A 25,826-nucleotide genomic window follows, 5' to 3' on the forward strand; every position below is an offset into this window, starting at 1 on the left:
AACAAGCGCCTGAATCTTGATTTTTAAATACAATTCTTCACTTTCCTCCTAAGGAAATAGAATCACTTGGAGAAATGGCAGATTTCAAGTCTGGGACAAGGAGTGTACAAAATATGCCTAGCACATCTTATGCCAGGAAGTAAAGTGATACTCAAAGAAAGATGGGTATATGGCAAAGGGACAGCTTAGGGGCTCCTGCCAATCAACTGTGAGAAAATTTAAGCAACAAAATAAACAATGATCATAATATTATAATCCAGTGAATGAAATAATAACTTTATATCCATACAGATATAAATAAATAAAGATAATGAAATTTGGTTGAGATATAGAACATCTCCCCCACAAAATATCTACTCATCACAAAGAGAAAAAGGAATTTTAGGAGAGTCCTGTCAGACACCACCTTGATCAAATAATCCAAATTAACAACACAATAACAGGATAAATCAAATACAGTGAGATACAGTGAATAGAATACAAGATCATATCTGTGACACCTCCCACCAAAGATGCATAATTTTAAATTAATTATTAGTAAATCTCAAATATAGCCAAATTAAAGGACACTCAGGCTTCCCAGGTGGTGCTAGTGGTACAGAACCCACTTTCCAATGCAGGAGACATAAGAGACACAGGTTCCATCCCTGGGTCAGGAAGATCCCCTGGAAGAGGGCATAGTAACCCACTCCAGCATCCTTGCCTAAAGCATCCTTTGGACAGAGGAGCCTGGTGTGCTACAGTCGATAGAGTCGCAAAGAGTCAGACAGGACTGAAGTGACTTTGCATGCACACATGCACAAAGGACACTGCAAAATAACTGGCTCACCAACTTCAGAAAATGTCATGAAATTCAAGTAGAGACTGAGAACTCTTCAAGACTGAAGGAGATTAAAGAAGTATGAGAGTGTTATTCTGAATTGGATCATTTTGCTATAAAGAGCACTACAGAGATAACAGACAAATGGAGTCTGAGGGTAGATGGTGGAATGAAATGCTTCTATTGTGGCTATGTAAGAGAATGTCTTTATTTTAGGAGTACACTAATATATTGGGGAGATCATGGGTATCAGATTGGCAGTTTACTCTTAAATTGTTCAAGAAAAAATGTACTGTAGTTGCAACCTTTTTTATTTTGAGATTGCTTCAAAATGAAAAGTTAAAAAATATATATTCACTTTAGCCATTTAGTTTCCTGGGTCTTCACACATACCCCTATTCAGTCCTTTCCCCAGAAGCCCCCTCCCCTTGGAAACTTTTGCTTGTCTGTCATGTCATGTTATTTCCTCTGTGTAGAGCGGGTACTCTCTTGAATATGTACCATGTTCCCAGAATTAACATTTACCTGTCCAAGTTCACATTTCTGCCACAGAGGGTAGTGTCCATGCTCAACACGCTCATATCTGAATCCTCCCTACTCAGCATAGTGCCTGGCATTCTGCTTGATGAACAACCATAGGCAGAGGGATAGAGGCAAGATTATGGTATAAATTTGGGAAACATTCCTAGAGCCAACAAGGTTAAGTGGGGGAAAGCAGGAAATTTGTTGTTGTTCAGTCGCTTGGAGGGCTCACACAAATCTTGTGCTCATCAGAACCCAGAGGCCCCACAGAGACTGAGCCAGCACTGTGTTTGAGTGTCTCCTGTGGAGGCTCGGGTCAGCAGTGGACTGCTGCAGGGGCAGGGGCTCTGGGTGCAGTAGACCTGGGTATGGTATAAGCCCTCTTGGAGGAGTTCACGATTAACCCCACCATAGAGCCACCAGAACTTACACAGGACTGGGGAAACAGACGCTTGGAGGGCACTTACAAAAGCTTGTGCCCAGCAGGACCCAGAGGAAAGGAGATATGACCCCACAAGAGACTGACCCAGACTCGCCTGTGAGGGTCCAGGAGTCTCTGGCGGAAGCATGGGTTGGCAGTGGCCTCCTGCAGGATTGAGGGCACTGAGGGCAGCAGTGCCTGCATGGGACCTTTTGAAGGAGGTCACCGTTATCTTCATTACCTCCACCATAGTTTGGCCTCAGGTCAAACAAAAGGGAGGGAACACAGCCCCGCCCAGCAACAGAAAACTGGATTAAGGATTTACTGAGCATGGCCCTGACCATCAACACAAGACCCAGTTTCCCTCTCAGTCAGTCTCTCCCATCAGGAAGCTTCCATAAGCCTCTTATCCTTCTCCATCAGAGAGCAGACAGACTGAAGACCACAATCACAGAAAACTAACCAATCTAATCACATGGACCACAGGCTTGTCTAACTCAATGAAACTGTGAGCCATGCCATGTAGGGCCACCCAAGACAGACAGGTCATGGTGCAGAGTTCTGACAAAATGTGGTCCACTGGAGAAGGGAATGGCAAACCACTTCAGTATTCTTGCCTCGAGAACCCCATGAACAGCATGGAAAGGCAAAAAGATAGGACACTGAAAGATGAACTCCCTAGGTGGGTAGGTGCCCAATGTGCTACTGGAGATCAGTGGAGAAATAACTCCAGAAAGAATGAAGAGACGAAGCCAAAGCAAAAACAACACCCACTTGTGGATGTGACTGGTGATGGAAGTAAAGTCCAATACTGTAAAGAGCAATATTGCATAGGAACCTGGAATGTCAGGTCCACGAATCAAGGCAAATTAGAAGTGGTCAAACAGGAGATGGCAAGAGTGAATGTTGACATTTTAGGAATCACTGGACTAAAATGGACTGGAATGGGTAAATTTAACTCAGATGACCATTATATCTACTACTGTGGGCAAGAACCCCTTAGAAGAAATAGAGTGCCATCATAGTCAACAAGAGTCCAAAATGCAGTACTTAGATGCAGTCTCAAAAACAACAGAATGATCTGTTTGTTTCCAAGGCAAACCATTCAATATCACAGTTATCCAAGTCTATGCCCCAACTAGTAATCCTGAAGAAGCTGAAGTTGAACAATTCTAAAAGACCTACAAGACCTTATAGAACTAACACCCAAAAAAGATATCCTTTTCATTTTAGGAGACTAGAATGCAAAAGTAGGAAGTCAAGAGATACCTGGAGTAACAGGCAAATTCAGCCATGAAGTACAAAAGAAGAAGGTCAAAGGCTAAATGAGTTTTGCTAGGAGAATGCACCGGTCATTGCAAACACCCTCTTCCAACAACGCAAGAGAAGACTACGCATGGACATCACCAGATGGTCAGTACTGAAATCAGAATGATTATATTATTTGCAGCCAAATATGGAGAAGCTCCATACAGTCAGCAAAAACAAAGACTGGGAGCTAACTGTGGCTCAGATCATGGGCTCCTTATTTCCAAATTCAGACTTAAATTGAAGAAAGTAGGGAAAACCACTAGACTATTAAGGTATGACCTAAATCAAATCCCTTACGATTATGCAGTGGAAGTGACAAATAGATTCAAGGAATCAGATCTGATGAAGTGTCTGAAGAACTATGGATGGAGGCACATATGAATGTTGTACAAGTGGCAGTGTTCAAAAGCATTCCCAAGAAATGTAAAAAGGCAAAATGTTTGTCTGATGAGTCCTTACAAATAGCTGAGAAAAGAAAAGACAGAAAGACAAAGGAGAAAAAGAAAGACATACCCATTGGAATGCAGAGTTCCAAAGAATAGCAAGGAGAGATAAGAAAGCCTTACTCAGAAATCAATGCAAAGAAATAGAGGAAAACAATAGAATGGGAAAGACTAGAGATCTCGAAAAGAAAATTAGAGATACCAAGGGAACATTTCATGCAAAGATGGGCACAATATAGGACAGAAATGTTATGGACCTAACAGAAGCAGAAGATATTAAGAAGAGGTGGCAAGAATACACAGAAGAACTATATAAAAAGATCTTTATGACCCAGATAACCAAGACAATGTGATCACTCACCCAGAGCCAGACATTCTGCAATGCAAAGTCAAATGGGCTTTAGGAAGCATCACTACCAACAAAGCTAGTGGAGGTGATGGGATTTCAGTTGAGCTACTTCAAATCCTAAAAGATAATGGTGTTAAAGTGCTGCACTCAATATGCCAGCAAATTTGGAAAACTCAGCAGTGGCCACAGGACTGGAAAAGGTCGGTTTTCATTAGACTTCCAAAGAAAAGCTATGCAAAGTATGCCCAAACTACCGCAAAATTGCACTCATCTCATACGCTAGCAAAGTAATGCTCAAAATTCTCCAAGCCAGGCTTCAATAGTACATGAACTGTGAACTTCCAGATGTTCAAGGATGGATTTAGAAAAGGCAGAGGAACCGGAGATCAAATTGCCAACATATTAAAAGCAAGACAGTTTCAGAAAAACATCTACTTCTGCTTTATTGACTATGCCAAAGCCTTTGACTGTGTAGATCACAACTGTGGAAAATTCTTCAAGAGATGGGAATACCAGACCACCTGACCTGCCTCCTGAGAAACCTGTATGCAAGTCAAGGAGCAACAGTTAGACTGGACATGAAACAGACTGGTTCCAAATAGGAAAAGTAGTACATCAAGGCTGTATATTGTCAACCTGCTTATTTAACTTATATGCAGAGTACAGCATGAGAAATGCCAGGCTGCATGAAGCACAAGCTGGAATCAAGATTTCTGGGAGAAATATCAATCACCTCAGATCTGCAGATGACACCACCATTATGGCAGATAGTGAAGACGAACTAAAGAGCCTCTATATGAAAGTGAAAGAGAAGAGTGAAAAAGTTGGCTTAAAGCTCAACATTCAGAAAACGAAGATCATGGCATCTGACCCAATCACTTCATGGCAAATAGATGAAGAAACAATGGAAACAGAGCAGACTTTATTCTTCTGGGCTCCAAAATCACTGTAGATGGTGATTGCAGCCATGAAATTAAAAGACACTTGCTCCTTGGAAGAAAAGCTATGACCAACCTAGACACCATATTAAAAAGCTTTGTCAACAAAGCATTGCCAACACCACTTTACCAACAAAGGTCCTTCTAGTCAAAGCTATGGTTTATCTAGTAGTCTGTATGAATGTGAAAATTGGACTATAAAGAAGGCTGAGCACCCAAGAATTTATGTTTTTGAATTGTGGTTTTGGAGAAGACTCTTGAGAGTCACTTGGACTGCAAGGATATCAAACCAGTCAATCCTAAAGGAAATCAGTCCTGAATATTCATTGGAAGAACGGATGCTGAAGCTGAAACTCCAATGCTTTGGCCACCTAATATGAAGAGCTGACTCATTTGAAAAGACCCTGATGCTGGGAAAGGTTGAAGGCCGGAGGAGAAAGGGATGACAAAGGATGAGATGGTTGGATGGCATCACGGACTCAATGGACATAAGTTTGAGTAAGCTCCAGAAGTTGGTGATGGATGCTGAGTCCTGGAGTGCTGCAGTCCATGGGGTCATAAAGAGTCGGACATGACTCAGTGCCTGCTAAGTCATGTCCAACTATTTTTAACCCCATGAACTGCAGCACACCAGGCTTCCCTGTTCTTCACTATCTCCCAAAGTCTGCTCGAACTCATGTCCATTGCGTCTGTGATACCACTCATCCATCTCATCCTCTGTTCAGTTCAGTTCAGTTCTGTCACTCAGTCTTGTCTGACTCTTTGCAACCCCATGGACAGCAACACACCAGGCCTCCCTGTCCATCACCAACTCCCAGAGTTTACTCAAACTCATGTCCATTGAGTCAGTGATGCCATCCAACCATCTCATCCTCTGTCGTCCCCTTCTCCTCCAGCCTTCAACCTTTCCCAGCATCAGGGTCTTTTCAAATGAGTCAGGTCTTCACATCAGGTGGCCAAAGTATTGGAGTTTCAGCTTCAACATCAGTCCTTCCAATGAGTATTCAGGACTAATTTCCTTTTAGGATTGACTGGTTTGATATCCTTGCAGTCCAAAGGACTCTCAAGAGCCTTCTCCAACACCATAGTTCAAAAGCATCAATTCTTCAGTGCTCAGCTTTCCTTATAATCCAACTCTCATATCCATGGCTTCCCTGGTGGCTCAGAGGTTAAAGCATCTGCCTGCAATGCAGGAGACCCGGGTTCAATCCCTGGAAAAGGAAATGGCAACCCACTCCAGTATTCTTGCCTGGAGAATCCCATGGACGGAGGAGCCTGGTAGGCTACAGTCCATGGGGTCACAAAGATGAGGACACAACTGAGTGACTTCTCTCACATCCATACATGACTACTGGAAAAACCATAGCTTTGACTAGATGGACCTTTGTTGTCAAAGTAATGTCTCTGCTTTTTAATATGCTATCCAGGTTGGTCATAACTTTCCTTTCAAGGAGTAAGCATCTTTTAATTTCATGGCTGCAATCACCATCTACAGTGATTTTGGAGCCCCCCAAAATAAAGTCTGACACTGTTTCCACTGTTTCCCCATCTATTTCCCATGAAGTGATGGGAACGGATGCCATGATCTTCGTTTTCTGAATATTGAGCTTTAAGCCAGCTTTTTCACTCTCCTCTTTCACTTTCATCAAGAGGCTCTTTAGTTCCTCTTCACTTTCTCCCATAAGGGTGGTGTCATCTGCTTATCTGAGGTGATTGATATTTCTCCTGGCAATCTTGATTCCAGCTTGTGTTTCTTCCAGTCCAGCATTTCTTTTTTTTTTTTAGTTTTTTATTTTTTTAATTTTAAAATCTTTAATTCTTACATGCGTTCCCAAACATGAACCCCCCTCCCACCTCCCTCCCCATAACATCTCTGTGGGTCATCCCAATGCACCAGCCCCAAGTATGCTATATCCTGCGTCAGACATAGACTGGCGATTCAATTCTTACATGATAGTATACATGTTAGAATGCCATTCTCCCAAATCATCCCACCCTCTCCCTCTCCCTCTGAGTCCAAAAGTCCGTTATACACATCTGTGTCTTTTTTGCTGTCTTGCATACAGGGTCGTCATTGCCATCTTTCTAAATTCCATATATATGTGTTAGTATACTGTATTGGTGTTTTTCTTTCTGGCTTACTTCACTCTGTATAATCGGCTCCAGTTTCATCCATCTCATCAGAACTGATTCAAATGAATTCTTTTTAACGGCTGAGTAATACTCCATTGTGTATATGTACCACAGCTTTCTTATCCATTCATCTGCTGATGGACATCTAGGTTGTTTCCATGTCCTGGCTATTATAAACAGTGCTGCGATGAACATTGGGTTACATGTGTCTCTTTCTATTCTGGTTTCCTTGGTGTGTATGCCCAGCATTTCTTATGATGTACTCTGCATATAAGTTAAATAAGCAGGGTGACAATATACAGCCTTGATGTACTACTTTTCCTATTTGGAACCAGTCTGTTGTTCCATGTCCAGTTCTAACTGTTGCTTCCTGACCTGCATACAGATTTCTCAAGAGGCAGGTCAGGTGGTCTGGTATTCCCGTCTCTTTCAGAATTTTCCACAGTTTGTTGTGATCCACTCAGTCAAAGGCTTTGGCATAGTCAATAAAGCAGAAATACATGTTTTTTCTGGAACTCTTGCTTTTTCCATGATCCAGCGGATGTTGGCAATTTGATCTCTGGTTCCTCTGCCTTTTCTATCACCAGCTTGAACATCTAGAAGTTCATGTTTCACGTATTGTTGAAGCCTGGCTTGGAAAATTTTGAGCATTACTTTACTAGCATGTGAGATGAGAGCAGTTGTGCGGTAGTTTGCACATTCTTTGGCATTGTCTTTCTTAGGGATTGGAATGAAAACTGACCTTTTCCAGTCTTGTGGCCACTGCTGAATTTTCCAAGTTTGCTGGCATATTGAGTGCAACGCTTTCACAGCATCATCTTTTAGGATTTGAAATAGCCTAATTGAAATTTCATCACCTCCACTAGCTTTGTTCATATTGATGCTTCATACCATCCAATCATCTCATCCTCTGTAACCTGATTTTTCTCATGCCCTCAATCTTTCCCAGCATCAGGGTATTTTCCAATGAATCGGCTCTTGGCATTAGGTGGTCAAAGTATTGGAGCATCAGCATAGGTCCTTCCAATGAATATTCAGGGTTGATTTCCTTGAGGTTTGAACTACAACTGTGTGACCCTGGACAAGATTTAGACTTTCTAAGCCTTGGTGTCCTTGCATGTAAAATGAATTTTCGGGTGGAGCAAAGATTATAGGGATTGTAAGGCATCTGATTATGTTCCTGGTGCTCAGCAGATACACTGCAAATTTTAGTTTCCCTCTCCACTTAAAAATAAGAATAAAAATCATCAAAAAAGACTAGAGGTTTATCGCTCCAGTTTACATTATTGACTTCTTTCTAACCTTAGCATATGAACTTGAATACGTTAATTCAATTTACATGGCTTCAGTGTACTTCTCAGTAAAATGGGAGGTAGATAAATGGAGGGATGAGGAGTGGGCGTAATAACTCTCATGCTACCAGGATCTCACTCTTCTGTATTTAACAAGATTTCCCTATTTTGGATACAAACAGTGAAGGATAAGAAAGAGTCAGCTGTATTTAAAGGATTTTCCTCAGTTTAGCAGGCGAAGTCCACCTCCTGCTAGACTGTACAGCTGATTCATTTACACCTGTTTAAAGCAGAGGTAAATTGAGAGGGGGTAGTGTTGTCAGGTTACTATTAAGCACATTAATAATTTATAAGCCATCAAGGAATTAATGCATACTTTCAGTTCTCACTGCATTTTTCCTTATTCATAATTCTTTACCTAATTGCTTTTTCCTTTAAAATTAAGGGAGCTGAGACCTTGGCTGTTTGCCTAATGGCTCAAACAGAGCCATGACCCATTGCCAAGTCTTTCAGTCCTTTTATAGCCCAGGGACATTTGCCATTGATAGAAAGCTGATGGGCTTGATTTTCCTGAAAAAGATACTTTGCACTGACCTCTGACCCCATTAAATACTTTGGCCATTGCCCATTTACTGTAATGGGTGCAATAAATTTGTTTTAATTTAGGACATTATCAAGTAGGGAATATTAACAAAGACAAAACAATGTTTTCAAAACAGCCAGAGGGAAATCATGAATAAATAAATATGTTGAATCTAGCTGATAAATTAACAAAGGTTTATTCATAGTAATCTGACTGGACTATTTCAAAGTTAGGCCAAAGGTGATTCTGTTTCTAATAGAAATGTCTTCTTTCTCTTTAGGCCAAAGAAAAGGTGTGTGGCATAGAGAGAAATTGCAAAGTGTACAGCGGCATTTATCCCTTCTGACAGATCTGTTTTAAATAGATGTATTTGTTTTCAGCTAAATGCCAAAAGGAATAGCCAGATGACTCTAGTAGCCTTTTCTATGGCAAGGCATTTATTTTCTTTGTGTAAACACCTTTATTAGGGATCTCAGCAGGCTATTTCTTCACTTTTTCTTTGTATTAGTCCTTTAGATTAGTGTCAAAGCTCTGAAATTCTGGTTAAATATTGCCTGTCTTTGTTTCCTTTTGAGTGAAATAAATGACTCCTAACCTGGATATATTCCTCTGGAGGAAGGGGATGAGGGTGCATATGGTGCCAATCCTTGGGCTAATATCCTTAGACAGGTAACAGGGTTCAGACAGACAGCAAAAGGATCCAACAACCACTAAGCATATTTGCAAAGCTATGAGGTCTTAGATGAGGCTATTTTACGCAAAATCCAAATGGCTAAATCTTCTAGGTTACAGGCCAACCTGGAGGACATTTTTAGCTGCATAAAACTAACTGGAACCACTTGAAAGAAAGAAAATTTTGCCAGAAGTGTTTAATCACACTGGTAACCTAATTGTTTTTTATTCAACTTAGGACAGTGTTTAGGAAGTTGAATCCATGTGTGCAGCTTAGAAAACCTTACACAAGCTCAGAGAGTCGGCGAGAATCATAAACATCTCATTTAGAAAGTTTGGTGTGTGTGTCTCATGTTTTGACATCACTGCTCAGGGACGGGAAAGCCATTGTCAGACAGTGGAAAGTATACTTTTTTAAAAGGTCTAACAAAGCAAGACATGAGAAGCTGATTCTGGTCTCTCTATGATGAGGAGGCATATTTTCCATGAGAATTTTCTTGATCACTTTTGTATGCTGCTGCTGCTTCTAAGTCGCTTCAGTCTTGTCCGACTCTGTGCGACCCCAAAGACAGCAGCCCACCAGGCCACCCGTCCCTGGGATTCTCCAGGCAAGAACACTGGAGTGGGTTGCCATTTCCTTCTCCAATGCATGAAAGTGAAAAGTGAAAGTGAAGTCGCTCAGTCATGTCTGACTCTTCACGACCCCATGGACTGCAGCAGAGCAAAACTCTGTAACTCGTGACTCATTCAGTGAGCTCCCCATGTGGTGACACATCAACAGTTGACATGTGCTGCTGTTATATGTGTGTGTGTGCGTGCTCAGTCATGTCTGATTCTTTGTGACCCCATGGACTGTAACCTGCCAGCTCCTCTGTCCATGGGATTCTGCAGACAACGGTACTGGAGTGGGTTGCCAGGCCCTCCTCCAGGGGATCTTCCCAACTAAAGGATGAAACACATGTCTTCTTCTATGGCTCTTGCATTGGCAGGGAGAGTCTTTACCACTAAACTACCTAGGAAGCCCATACTGCTGTTAAATAAAGTGTATTTTAGAAGAAAAAGCATGCACTGGAAGTATAAAGACCTGTTGATCAAGTTCTGGTTCTGCTTCTTGCTAGTTCTGTGAGTTTATGCAGGTGATTCAAACTTCTTGAGCCTGACTTTCCACCTGCATGGGACTGATGCCTTCTCAGACACCCATGGAGGTTTTAAGCTAAACTCCATGGAGGTTTTAAACTCTTTAATCAGTTGAAAAGTATGTGCAAGCTATAAAGCCCTCTGCAAATATAAGAAATTATTTTTATGTCACTGTGACAGAACTTAATGTTCTAGGTCGCTTTATTTTTATCTGGTTGTTTTAATTTTACTCTTGCTTGCAAGTCATGTAGACGGTATACGTGTGCTGTAATTCACCAAAGCAAAATCCCCAGCTCGGCGTAAGCCACATTTGGAAGAATATGATAAAAATGGTTTCTTTCGGATTGTATGCCCATCTGAAGTCTTCTTTGGAATGTAATCCCGTCAGAAGCAATTATGGCACTAGCAGATATTCCGAGAATTCATGAATCCCACAGCCAAAGCTATGATTTGCTGCTTCAATACCAGACACATTTGGCAGGCTGTGATTTGGAAGCCACAATGTGGGGTGTGTGTGTGTGTGTGTGTCTGTGTGTGTGTCTGTGTGTGTGTCTGTGTGCGCGCGCGGGCACCTGCTCAGTGCTGTCCAACTCTTTGTTGACTGTAGCCCTCCAGGTTTCTCTGTCCATGGGATTCTCCAGGCAAGAATACTGAAGTGGATTGCCGTTTCTTCCTCCAGGGAATCTTCCTGACCCAGGGATCCAACCCGTATCTTACATCTCCTGCATTGGCAGGTTGATTCTTTACTACTTGTGCCACCTGGGAAGCCACAATACTGGCTGCTTTTGAGCTTCTAAATGGGACCATTTGCACTCAGTGAGGCATTGCCTGCTCCCACCACTCGGGAGAGATGGGACCCAGATTCCCGGGGATTTCTTCAGACAGTCTTTTTCTTCCTTCCTCATGGACCTTAACAGTATACCTTTCTGGATTAAGAGATGACAGTGTTTAAGGGTTTTTCCCCACCCCTCAGGTGTTTGACGTGAGTACTCTATAAAAGTGCCTTATATAAAAACCGTTCTGAAGCAGCTCAGAATTTTTCAGTGCCAACCTTACACAGCCTGTCATTCAAATCCTTAACGATGGGTTTATGTGAAAGTGACTTCTGTACACTTTCCTTTGCTTCATCTTAGATGGCAGCATGGTTCTTCCTTTGAAGAAAAAAAAGCACTCAAGAAGACGGTTCCTTCAGGCAAATAGCATGGTTCAGTTACTGTATCAAATGAAATGTATATAGACAAAAAGCTACAAACACCAGCTTGAGCAGAAATCGTAATGTAGGGCTAGGTATGCAGTGGTGTCTGTGTGTGGGAATCAGGCATTCAGCCCTGGTCAAATGTCAGTCAGTGCAGGTAAGGAAGATAAAACTCTTCTGCCTCAGTGGGAACTGTGTAATTTCACTCTGCCTTTCCAATACATCAAAGCTAGTTTCAGAGACTACAGCATTCCCAGATACCTTCTAAAGAATCATAGAATGTAAGAAATAGAGGTCATGTGACTTCCAGATGGACACTGGGATTCCTCTGTAACACCCAGTTGGAACCAGATGTTCCAACCACAGCTGGAATATGCCTAGAGATGGGATGGTACCCCCTTCTGGAACAACTCAATCTATTAATGGACAGTTCTAATGTTAGGAAATGAAGTATTTTGTTTTAACTTTTTCCAGTGTCTAAACCATAGGAGATGTCACTACCTGAGGTCTTTGTCGATTCTGAATATTCAACCAGTGACAATCCAATCTAACCATTGTCACCTGGCACAGACCTCCCCTCATTACTCATAAAGCAATCAGGTGAAGTTCTGCCCATGATATGAGTCTAGCTCCATGTTCTAACCTATGGATTGCCCCTTTAAGTTTATCCTTACTGAAAAGAAATAAAGCCAATTTAGCATATTTTTTTTCTTACTGATGCCGTGCTAGCTTCTAGTGATCAGAACTGTTTTTAAGTGTACAGAAAAACTGTTTTCATATTCCTTTTGGGAGTTTTGCCCATAATACACATTAACCTACCAGTTTAGTTTGTGGACTCTGCCTGAGTTCTGCTTTGGAAAGTTGAATCTATATTTGGGTGTGTTCTCTCTGCTAGTGCTTTTCCCACTCTTCAAGGTTCCTCTGTATCTTATGTATATATTGATTTACTTCTCCCTGGATAATATTTTTGCTTAATGTGCTTGTCATGAGAGTCATTATCTCTGCATTCATTTCAGCCAACATAGCCTCATATTTTAGTTTTGAATGTCCTTATTGTCTTTGCTCAGGGTACAGGAGTGATTATTTGCAAGCAGGCTGTGTTTGGCTGACAAGCCACAGTCTGAATGATGTGCACACACAAAAATACAGATTGCATTATTTGGATTTGGGTGTGAACTGGCCTCATTAGCAGCCAATCAACTAGTAGTCTATAACATAACATGTGGATTCAGAAGCAAAAAATAACTTCTGAATTTTGGTTCAGGTCTTTCTGTTGGATAAATTATTCATTCCCTAGTGTACCTTTTGGGTATAGTGACTCAGCTGGTAAAGAACCCGCCTGCCAGAGCAGTAGACGCAAGAGACACAGGTTCAATCCCTGGGTCGGAAAGATCCCCTGGAGAAGGAAATGACAACCCACTCCAGTATTCTTGCCTGGGAAATTCCGTGGACAGAAGGAACCTGGTAGGCTACAGTCCGTGGGGACCACAAAGAGTCACACATGACTGATTGACTGAACAGACACACATGCAGTATATCTTTATAAGAGAAAATGACTAATGATTATGCTTGTCTTTGCATATCCATCACAGAGCTAATATGGACTATTTATCCTAAAATGACTGAAACTGTTTTAGCACTAAAATAAGATATGTCGATATAATGTTGTAGTATGCAAAAGCTAACCTAAAGACTATCTTCTTCTCTTTAAAAGACAAAGTTTCATTCCATTCCCATAAAAGGTATATACAAAATTGCCATTATAATATTATATATCATTCATATATATGCCTATATATGATGCATATTATCCTTTTAGCATAAAGAAAGCCTCCTAGGTGACCAGTAACATGAAACGCTGCAAAATTGAGTGTTTTCCTTACCTGCCATTGGTTCAGATTTACTTTCACTGAATTCATGGGGCAGCTGCATCCTGGAAATGCCTATTTACGCTGGCCATGACTTCAGCAAACAGAGGTCCCAGTGTGTCTCTGAAACTCTTCTGTGAAACTCCCACTGAAGTCTGGATACCCATGGGTTGAGGACAGTTAGTTCCACTGATCAAGGTCTGGTTTCTTCTGCTTTGTTTGCCTTGACTGTGCTTAGCTTCCATCTGTCTGTCATCCTAGAATAGCAGCCAGAGACAGCTTATGTGGTATCTCTTGGGCAGGAAGGTTAAGTCCCCTGGCACGGACTGCATTCAGCAACTAAATAAATAAGACAACTTGGAGATGGGCTTTTATTCATAAGAAACCAGATAGCCTTTTTGATGATAAAATATTTATTCCCTATTATCTTCTTGTTGCCAAGACTACTGCTTATGGCTCATTTCTTAAAAGGAGCTTGAGTGCTAAAGAGGTCACAGGAATTAGTAAGGTAATTTTGATTTAGAAAAATATCTTGAATAAGATTATGTTGTCTAAAACTGAGTGTGATTTGCCATTTAATGTTGATTGAGATCACGCCATGTCCCACTTTAGTTCAATACTTCCTTTTTTTAATCCTTTTTTTTCCCTAAGAAACAGTATCTTCACTTTATAGCTAAAGAAACTAACCAAACATGTAGTCATTTTTGAGGCAGCTAAGTGAATTAATCTATGTGAATTCATGTAAGTGTTTAGAAAATTCTAAACTTCTCCAAATGAATATTTTGTAATAACTTAATTTAACACACTTTTATTATTTTATCTATTTACAAAGTACCAGCTAGGTCCTGCAGAAGACCAACAGGTATTAGGATCTCAGACCCGCACAGGCATTCTGTTTAGTGGGGTATTAGTATGGAAATATCCAGTACTCTTGCCTGGAAAATCCCATGGACGGAGGGGCCTGGTAGGCTGCAGTCCATGAGGTCACAAAGAGTTGAACACAACTGAGCGACTTACTTTTCACTTTCCTGCATTGGAGAAGGAAATGGCAACCCACTCCAGTGTTCTTGCCTGGAGAACCCCAGGGACGGGGGAGCCTGGTGGGCTGCCGTCTATGGGGTCGCACAGAGTCGGACACAATTGAAGCAACTTAGCAGCAGCAGCAGCAGTATGGAAATACAGACCATTCTACAACCAAGGCAGACTCTGATAAGCCCTGTGTCAGGAGTAAAAAGTACTAGAGGAATATAGAATTCCAACCGGGAGTATCCAAGAAGACTTTGAGGAAATGCTTTCTTTGAGTTGGAACTTGATAAATAATCAAAGTAGGTAACATTTTTGAGTGCTCACTAAATGTTAGAACTGTTCAAAATACTTTAAAACTTATAAATATTTCTTTAATTCTCTAAAATTAACATCACAAGCGAAGTCTTGTTGTAATTCCCATTTTATAGTTGCACAAACTGAGGCACATGCCAGTTAAACAATTTGCCAAAAAGGTCATAGAACTAATAAATAGTGGCGTGAAGACTCAAATTCAGGAGTCATGTACCAGAAGGCTTATTGTCATTCTTAAAGGAGGCAAGAATATACAATGGAGAAAAGATAGTCTCTTCAATAAGTGGTTCTGGGAAAATTGGACAGCTACATGTAAAGAATGAAATTAGAACACTCCCTAACACCATACACGAAAATAAACTCAAAATGGATTAAAGACCTAAATGTAAGGACAGGCACTATAAAACTCTTAGAGGAAAATGGACAGAACACTCACATAAATTGCAAAAAGATCTTTTTTGACCCACCTCTTAGAATAATGAAAATAAAAGCAAAAATAAACAAATGGAATCTAAAGCTTTTACATGGCAAAGAAAATCATAAACAAGACAAAAATACAACCCTCAAAATGGGTGAAAATATTTGCAAACAAAGCAACTGACAAGAGATTAATCTCCTAAATATACAAACAACTCATGCAGCTCAATATAAAAAAAAATGAACAGCCCAATCAAAAAATGGGTGGAAGAGCCAAATAGACATTTCTCCAAAGAAGACAGAGAGATGACATAGAAACACATAAAAAGATGCTCAGTATTACAAATTATTTATTAGAGAAGTGCAAATCGAAACTACAGTGAGGTAAATCCTCACATGATCAGAGTAGCCATAAGCAAAAAAAAATCTATGAACAAAAATGCTGGAGAGGATGCGGAGAAAAGAGAGCCCTTCTCTACTGTTGGTGGGAATGTAGATTGGTACAGCTGCTAAGGAGAATTGTATAGCATTTCCTTAAAAAGCTAAAAATACAACTACCATATGGCCCAGCAATCCCATTCCTGGGCATATACCGAGAGAAAACCATTATTCAAAAAGGTACATGCACCCCAGTGTTCATTGTAGCACTGTTTACAATAGCCAAGACACAGAAAGAACCTAAATGTTCATTAACAGAGGAACAGATAAAGAAGACGTGGTGTGCATATACAATGCACTATTACTCAACCATAAAAAGGAATGAAGATTGTGCCACTTGCAGAGACATAGATGGACCTAGAGACTATACAGAGTGAAGTAAGTGAGAAAGAAAAGAACAAATATATATTAATACATATATGTGGAATATAGAGAAACTGTGCAGATGGACTTATTTGCAAAGCAAAAATAGAAATACCAATATAGAGAACAAATATATGGATACCAAGAGGGGAAAGAAGGAGGTGGGATGAATTGGGAGATTGGAACTGACATATATGTATATACTACTATGAATAAAATAATGAGAATCTCCTATATAGCACCAGGAACTCTACTCAGTCCTGTGTTGACCTAACTGGGAAGGAAATCCCCAAAAGAGGGGATATGTGTATACATATAACTGACTCACTTTGCTGTATAGCAGAAACTAACACAACATTGTAAAGCAACTACACGCCAATACAAATTAAAAAAAAAAAAAAAGAAGAAGAGAAAAAGAAAAGCATTCCAAGCAGACTTCACAAATGCAAATTGAGAGAAAGCTTGGAAGGTTCAAAGGACAGAAAGAATGCCAAAAGAAGTGCTTGGCAAAGATGGTGAGAGGGGTATGAAACAAGGTTTGAGAGAGCGTTGTATTTGAGGGCAAAGTATTTGTGTTTTATTCTAAATGAACTGGGGAGTCATTGGAAGGTTTTAAGTATGTTTTATTTATTTATTTATCCATGTATTTATTTTTGGCTGTGCTGGGTATTTGTCACTGCACGAACTTTGCTCTAGTTGTGGTGAGCAGGGGCTACTTTCTAGTTGCGGTCCCTGGGCTTGTCATTGCAGCGGCTTCTCTCGCTGTGGAGCATGGGCTCTCGGGCACGCAGGCTTTAGTAGCTGCAGCACATGGGTACCGTAACTGCTGCTCCCAGGCTCTAGGGCATACGCTCAGTAATTATGGCACACGGGCTTAGTTGCTCTGTGGCATGTGGGACTTTCCCAGATCAGGGATTGAACCCGTGTCTCTTGCATTAGCAGGTGGATTCTTTACCACTGAGCTTCCAGGGAAGCCCTTAAGTATGTCTTAAGTAGGTAAATGACTTCAGTTCAGTTGCTCAGTTGTGTCTGACTCTTTGTGACCCCATGGACTGCAGCACACCAGGCCTTCCTATCCATCACCAACTCCCAGAGCTTACTCAAACTCATGTCGTTTGAGTCGGTGTTGCCATCCAAGCATCTTATCCTCTGTCGTCCCCTTCTTCTCCCACCTTCAGTCTTTCCTACCATCAGGGTCTTTTCAAATGAGTCATAAAATGGCTTATGCGTTTATATTTCGTAAAGACCACTCTGGGTAATATATGGAGGATGAATTATAAGGGGACAGAAATGAAAGCAGGAAATCAGTTAGGAGGCAAATTGCAGCAGTCTGGACAAGATATATGGCCTAAACCTTGAAGGAGGAGAGATGGATGGATTAGGGTTACATTTTGGATGCAAAGTTTAAAAGATTTGAATTAGGTGGAAGAAAAAAGAACAGAAAGGCACCAAGAATGACCCCAGAATTTTGGGTTAAGTAACTGAATGGTGTAGTGCCAGTAATGAGCTGGAGAGAACTGGCTTGGGGACAGGGGGAGCTACAAGTTCTACTGTAGACATAGTGGGACAGCTCTGGGGGTGACTTGGGTTGCCTCTTTAAGGATGCTAAAGTATGGGTGAGAGAAATGGAACAAAGAGGAATTACAGATATATGAATGACAGATGTGATATGTATTAGGTTGAAAGCTCTGATAACTTCAGGTTTTGAGTCTGAAAAAGTAGAAAAGAAGCGATCCCATTAACCTACATGGTACAGTAGAAGTTTGGCAAAGAGCAGGATTAATTTAAGCCAAGGAATCATAAGAAAATTCCCAATTGAATACTGGAAAAGGATATAGGCTTTAGAATATGGAAGACTTGGGTTTGAATCCTAGGTAAGCCATTTACCAAATGTATGTAACAAGTTTCTTAGTTGCCCCAGCCTGTTTCTAATCTATGCATTCAGAGACTCTCAGTCATGTCCAACTCTTTGCAACCCCATGGACTGTAGCCCACCAAGCTCCTCTGTCCATGGGGTTCTCTTGGCAAGAATACTGGAGTGGGGTGCCTTTTCCTCTTCCAGGGCATCTTCCCCACCCAGGAATGGACTCCAACTCTCTATATCTCCTGCGCTGGCAGGCAGATTCTTTACCATTAGCACCACCTGGAAAGCGCTTCTGATCTAGAAAATGAGAGAAATAATAATGATAAAGATTAAACATAATGACATATGCAAATGCTTTATACATAAGAATCATTCAATAAATACTATGATCCCTATCTCTTATAATTTGTGTTATAATAATATCAATATAAAAATAACATTACCTTTTGGGATGTGTTTCATTTCTGTTGATTATGACTAAGATGATAACATTCTGGTCATTAGTTCCTTTTAAACAAGGATATGAACCCAGATTTTATATTCAACTCTTTTTGCTGTATTTAATCATCAAGACAAATTTCATATTATTTATGTACTTTCCCCGATTTACAGATCAATACACTAGGCTCAGAAAGGGTACTATGTCTAAGGTTAAACAGCTAGGAATTGGAGCCTACCCAGATCTGACACACTTAGATCAACCTGCTGCAAATAATTCTGAATTCTTCCCCAACAAGTCAGTTTAAGATAACAGTACCATTGTATCACATTGCCAGTTCTCTGATATCTATGCTGAGAGAATAAATTCTGTTTTATAAAAATGTTATTAGCAAATGCCACCAGGGTTTTCACAGTGTCTCATGGAATTTTCTAGTGCTGGACAATGTTCCACTCAAGGCCTGTCTTTGGATGACATGAAGAAAAGTCTTCAGTTCTCAACCATTGACAAATATGGTAAGTATACAGATTCATCAGACTGACTAAGAAAACTACCCCTGGGAAGGTGATTTCTGTTTGATAATGAGGGAGAGAAGATTCTATTTTGTAATAAGTAGAAATGAAGGGTACTTTTAAAAACATTATAAAAGTGGGAAATTTGCTCTTGTAAGTCATAAGTCTAGTTGTCTTTGAGTTTAATAATGTGTGCATAAGTTTGTAAGTGTATGTACAAGTATATAGGAGTGCATGTACATGTGGAAAAAGTACAACTCTTATGAAAATAATCTACATCTCATGATATTCCAAACACCTTGCTGCCACCTTATTGAGTTCACTGCCTCTAAGCCCCACATCACAGAGATGTAGGGAAGAGGAGAAAACAAGAGATGAGTTTCCACAATTGCACCATATCCTAGGGAAGTGTTTCCTCCTTTAGCAAGTACCCCAGGGTAAAATGTGAACCCAGCTATTCTCTCAAAAAGCTGGAGAGGAGGTAAGGGTCTCACTGATGGGATCTATTTTGCACAGGACTACTTTAGAAAGAATTAATACAGCTCTTTGAAATAATTAGCACAGTCCTGCGCTTGCCCCTGGAAGCCAGAGGATGGGCAATAACCGTTATCATCAGCTCCCATATTAAAGTGCCAGGCCTGTGACGTCCTTTCTCCAACCTCTAAGCCTGAAAGGCTCTATATTTTTTTGGAATTTTAGCACAATGGGCTCATTTATTCAGGGGAACTTCCTTTGACAATATGTAGAACTGAAAAAAAAATGTATGTCAGTTAAATAGATCAGATTTATTATAAGAACTGGGTTTGTGGAAGAATAAATCATGTTATGTTCCTGGCTCTGTGTTATTGATGCCAGTAGACCCTGCAGCTTTGGGATCCTCACCAATGCACTTTGTCTGCAGAGTATCAGTACCTAAGGCATTAGGAAGCCTTTAAGAAATGAAGGGGAAAGATGTTCTGGATAGATACGACAAACTACTTGGGAACATTAAAGAAAGAAACCTTTGTGCTTCTGACTCCCAGTACATGTCTAGAATGCAGCTGAGGGCTTTTCATCGTCAACTTTACGACATAATTGGCCACTCCAGTAACGGAGGAAAATATGTGCTAAGTGTCACATCATCACATTTTTTTACAGATATAATATCATTTTTTCAAACCTTTACAGATGTGACTGCACAACCACAAAACATAGGGCACCCTTTGAAATGTGTGCTTTGACCAGGAGTCTTTCCTTTCTTGGTGGAGTTTCAAGATGAAGCACTTCTTAATGATCTATTTCTTAAAGGGATAATACATTGAACAGAATTCCTCAAGATGGAGAAGTTAGACAAAAAAAGATATAATCATACAAAAGTAGGTTTTTCTTATGTATATATGTACCAGGGGTAGAAGAAAACATTAGGGTGTTTAAATAGATGAGAGTCCCAGTTGATGAAAAAGATGTTTTCAATGTCTCCTACAAGGAACATCACATTGTACAAGACAGAACCCTTTAATTGCCCTCCATTTCCACTTCATAAACCACTTGTGGCATATAACAGCAACTTTATGAACTGTTTCTTCCCCAAAGAACAGGGCTAGAGAATGCAGATAAAATTAAGTACATAGCTGTACTTGAGACCTTTCACCCTTAAGAAACAAAACATGCAAACATGATTCAGTCTTTTCTTAAAGCCATGGTCAAATTTCATTTGGTCCCTCTTAAGCCGACGGACTGCACAAAGACTGTCCCTTCAACTCTGGTGATGATAGTATCAATAATAAATGTCAGCATCTATGTCCTGCTGATTTTGCTACCCATACCCGAAGGCAAGCCTGCCCACACTAGCAAGAAGGATGCTCACAATCAGATTTCCACTGGAGCCCTATGGAGAGAGAGGCATGGAGCATTGTAGACCAGTAAAATTGCATGTGGTACATTAGACAGTTGATTATACAGTAATGAGAAAATTACGAGCTTATTAAAGCATCTATCTATGCCTAGGATGGAGTTTCAGCTTCAGGCTGAACAGAAGGAAATATGTTTTCTCCAAGATACAGATTTTTCGCCCACCCAGAGTTAGGATTCAGTAATGTGACTCCCGCTTCCCCTAACTGCAGCTGGCCAGGGCCGGCTCCACTAGCAAAAGGAACCCTTCAAGCAGCATCAGCAGTGGTGGCTCTGCCTTTCCTGAGAGTTTATGTGCTGCCTAAGAGATGCTGATGGAGACCTTTCTTAGGAAAATAAATATGCCCATTGAACTGTATATCACCAGATGTCTTAATGAAAATGTGGATGGCTGAGTTGGTTTTGAAAACTCAGCTATCAAAAGGGAGCAAAAGCAGCATTAGCTACTGACAAATGTGTCCATTTTCATAGAAACAACGAATGGCTTCCCTGCTCAGAGTGGAAAGGTAACTAACTGCTTCCCTGCGCACGTCCTGCGTTCTCTAGGACTGTGGCCAGATCCTGAGCCACTAGCTCAATTTTCTGGACACACCCAGGACTAGTGCTTCACTGAGCATCAGATGCCACTAGAATTCAGACCTACGCATTAATGCACACTTAAAATTGTAGTCTCAGAGAGAAAAGAAAGAACAATCAGAGCCAATCTGATATAGAGAATACTCTGCTTTTCTCTATTGCCGTCTGTATCTCCCCTTTCCAGCAGTCATCATCTGTTTCTCACTCACTATGTGTCAGACACTGCTAATTGTCTTATGTATGTTACCAACTTTTTGGCTAAGTACTATTACTTCTCCCCTTTACAATGAAGAAACTGAGGTTCAGAAAGTTTAACAAAAGTCACAGAACTGGTAATAGTGGAGCCAGAGCTCAAACCCAGATTTGCCTGACATGAAGCTCATCCTGTTAGCCATCATAATATACCACCTTCCTGAACTGTACCCTTCTTTACTCCAAACTGTCACCTGGCCAGCTTGGGTTCACATCAGACTCCCATCACTGATGTTCCTCTGGTCTCAGCTCTGTGTTATCATAGTAAATTTTGCTCTTGTTTTATAATTGCTTGCCAGCACTGGACAGGCAGACTCTTCACATGAACCAGGAGAAGCCGCTTGGCAGCTGTGTGTTGCACTGGGTGAAGCTGTTAAGAAAAATGGGGAAGGGACTTCCCTGGCAGTTCAGTGGTCAACACTCTGAGCCCCCGATGCAGGGCCTGGGTTCGATCCCTGGTCAGGGAACTAGGATCCCACATGCTGCATGGCCAAAACATTTAAAACAAAAAAGGAAAGAAAAATGGGGAGATGGGCTGAAAGGCTAATAAGTAACATCTGAACTTCTTTCCTGATGCAGGCTACGTGTCTGATCCCATGAGCCCGATGCATTTTCATTCTTGCCGGAATACTGGCAGCTTTGAGGATAGCAGCTGACAGCATTCCACATTTACCTAAGGAGAGTTTTCCTCCAGACTGACAGTAACAATTCCAACCATAGCAGTCTTGCTTCCGATTATAATATTTTACCCTTTAAGGTCTCCTTAAATTGGCTTTCTCATACTGGTCCTATTTAATTCCCTACCACAAGTTGGGCTTTGGATTTGGGGCTGAGGAATGAAATGAAAGAACCAAAACAAAATGTATTTGAAGAATTTTTTTTTTAATTTTGTAAATTAAAAAAATAAATTCATGTTGTTGCTTGGAGATGGGGCCTCAGTCCATGGTGGGGACTTAACAATTATTATGTCTTCCTAGACTGAATTAAGTAGACTTGTGTTTGAAAACCATATGATTGCTTTCTTAGAATTGTCCATTTTCTTATCTCATTATGTTACTTCTAATGCCCAGTTCTGTGATTAAAGATTTTTAGTGGCATACAAAATTGATTCAGAAGTGTATTTCATTCCAACAAGACTTACACGAGGTACACCTTTCTTTCAGACATCCTGGTAAAAAGTAGTAATGATCTTCAGATGAAGAAGCTTGCAAATATATAGCACAATTATTTGGCCTACTCTCTACATGGTACCAAGTGCCCTGTGCTCTGCCTGAGTGCCCTGCTGTTGTCATCACCAAGGTGTCACAAATGCCATCAGTACCGTTATGAAAGCAACCCACAAATGCAAGGCTGTCATTCATACCAGGGTCTGGCACGGTGCACTGGGAGGATAGCTGAGATGCCTGCTGCCTTCAGAAAATGAGAAATCTGCCTTTCAGTCTCCCAACCAGGGAGACAGGAATACTTCCACCAAACAAAATAATTTTTCCATTCAGAGATAGACCTGGCAAAATCAAGCAGGAAACAATGAAAGTTCAGTGTTATAATTACTGCTTTGCACCTTAGTAAGAGAAATAACGTTAGGAAAGGAAGATTGGGCACTCTCTCAATCAGGGTTACTGGGTCTCAGAATTATTGCAGGAACTGACTCTGTGGGGGCTATCCTATGCACTGGGAGATTTTTAATAGCTTTCTGGCTTCTCCCCCCTGATGCCAGTAAGAGCTCCCTAAGTCACAACAATCAAAAATGTCTCCAGACTTTTTAAAATGTGTTTTGGGGGTCAAAATTGCCCCAGGTTAAGAGCCAATGCCCTCAATCTTGAGATTAGGGGCCTGAAGAGAAATGAGAAGAGGACAGATCCTGACTCTGGCTGGCTGCATTTAGGCAAAACTGCTTTCTCCTCCTCCTTAGTAATGTGCAATCATAGACAAACAGAGCTGAATAAGTACTGATTGCTCCTTCTATGTCTGTGGCAAGCTGTTCCATCCTCCCCGACCCCATAAGAACTAGAAATTATGTTGCTTGCGGGCAATTTCTATCAGAACAGCAACCCCACCTCTAAATCCTTCTGAACATTTTCTTATGACCTGTGGTTGCAAAGTTGAAAGCCCCCACATGTGCTGAAGAGCTTGGTGACAGCCCAACGAGAATCCAGAGGTGGAAGTAAAAACCATGGTATTCCAATTAGATTTATCCTTTTTTAGCCCCCAGCCTTTTCATTTTCTCACCCAATTATTCTGGAGTCTCACATACTCTATCCCACCAACCAAGTTGCCAACGGGCTTACTAATAAGCAGGACCCAAGGAACCTGAAGTGGCCATACAGGCAAAATACTTTCTGGCAAAGACAGAAAAAAAAAGGAACAAAAGGAAGAGGGTTGGTTAAAAAGCATTTGTCTCCACAGCTCTCCCTCTCGTCCTCGGCTCTAGCTGCTTTAGGAAATGAGCCCGCACCAGCCTGGAAAACTTTGGGGCTTTTATGAGTTGAGTTGAAAGGAGTACCTTTGAAAGTTAAAAAGTTTTGAATATATACATACATACCAATTTTAACTAAAAGATTCGCAGTAGGGGTAATGCCGAATGTGGGTCTGATCAGACCTGTGCTGGGTAAAACAGGCATCCTCAGGAATGGAGGCTAGATCCAGAGGAATGACTGTTCACTTCTGAAATACCCCTCTTTCAGAGAAGGATTTTCTAGAACAAATTTGTCAAGCTCCCTTTCTTTGTTTCCTCTAACCACCTCCTCTCTCCAGATTACATCTCATGTTGCTGCTTCCCTCTGGCTCTTGTCTTATCAAGTATCTGCAAATAATGAGACTAATGTGTCTTGATTTCTGAGAAGGGGGACCTTTTCACAGATGCCAGCCTATAACTTACAAAACCTTTTCATTACTGTGCCTTTAATGGGGCCCAGGGATTATCTCAGAGTTGTCTCGAGATCATGGTTTTCTTTTTTTTCCCCTCCTTGCTGGAAAAAGTGTCTCACTAATTGCTTTCTCTCTATGCTGGTAAAAATGGACTTCTATGATCATATTTTTGCATGCTTAGCACATTAAAAAATTTTTTCCATGTGCATGCAGCAGTGAGCTCACTTAGAAGATGTTCAATTAGCCATGATTGTAAGCCAGATTACAGCAGCACCAGGAGAGAGTTATCCCAACACAGTGATTATTTGGGTTAAATTATTTCCAAAGCTGACATTTCCCTGAGAAAGAGGGAAAAATGGGTGCCAGTAGTAGGGAAAAAGGCTATATCCGATTTCTTTCTCTTTATGCTCTCTGCCTTTCTTTCCTTAATTTTTCTCTCCTTCCTTCTTTCCATCCTCCCTTCCTCCTTCTCTCCCTCCAACGAGAAGCATTAAATTTGGAGTCACTCCAACTTTTTACAAAAATTGTGTGACCTTGGGCAAGTCACTTTACCTACCTGAGCTCATTTGTTATCTGTTTGATGGTGATAATACAAATTATGTTGTAAAGTTGCTAGAAGGATTGCAAATAATATAAACTGCATTGCAGAGTTCCTGGCACAGCATAGTCAATATTGTAAATGTTGTTTATTGTTATATTTCATCATGCAGCCAAAGAGCTCTTCTACAGTAAAAGAGCATTAGAAGGGTAGAGATTTTTCTCTCTTGTCGATAACCATCGACATTCCTAAAAAACCCACCTTTGCAGACAGTGAACTGCCAAGCTTAGGCTTCTGAGGCAGTTGGAGTCAAGATCCATCAGCCTTAGACAGTGATGTCTTATTTATACTTGAAATAAAACCTGAAGAGAAATGAAATTCTTTAAATGAAATATAAGAACCAGAAAGAATTTCCCAGACAAGGGGCTGATAATTATAAATCTATTTTTCTTAACCCAATAGTGCAGTGGTTAAGAGCCCTCCTGCTGATGCAGGGGACACAGGTTCACTCCCTGGGAAGATTCCACGTGCCTTGGAGTAACTAAGCCATGCACCACTACTGAAGCCCGAGCTCTCTGGAGCCTGTGCTCCGCAGCAAGAGGAGTCACCACAATGTGAAGCCCGTGTGCCACAGCCAGAGAGTAGCC

At 40.9% G+C, this 25,826-nt stretch overlaps 1 protein-coding gene across 1 annotated transcript in view; it reads left to right on the forward strand.

The window, feature by feature from the left end:
* Positions 1 to 22,877, forward strand: part of LOC102170378 (serine/threonine-protein kinase TNNI3K) — a 339,117-nt gene extending 316,240 nt beyond the window's left edge. Inside the window, exons 24-25 of the mRNA XM_005678259.2 lie at positions 18,979 to 19,058; positions 22,353 to 22,877. Of these exons, the coding sequence (XP_005678316.1) occupies positions 18,979 to 19,058; positions 22,353 to 22,429 (157 nt within the window). The 3' untranslated portion in view covers positions 22,430 to 22,877. The remainder of the gene's footprint in view (positions 1 to 18,978; positions 19,059 to 22,352) is intronic.

This window comes from Capra hircus, chromosome 3 (genome assembly GCF_001704415.2).
Source record: "Capra hircus breed San Clemente chromosome 3, ASM170441v1, whole genome shotgun sequence".
Classification (NCBI taxonomy): Eukaryota; Metazoa; Chordata; class Mammalia; order Artiodactyla; family Bovidae; genus Capra; species Capra hircus.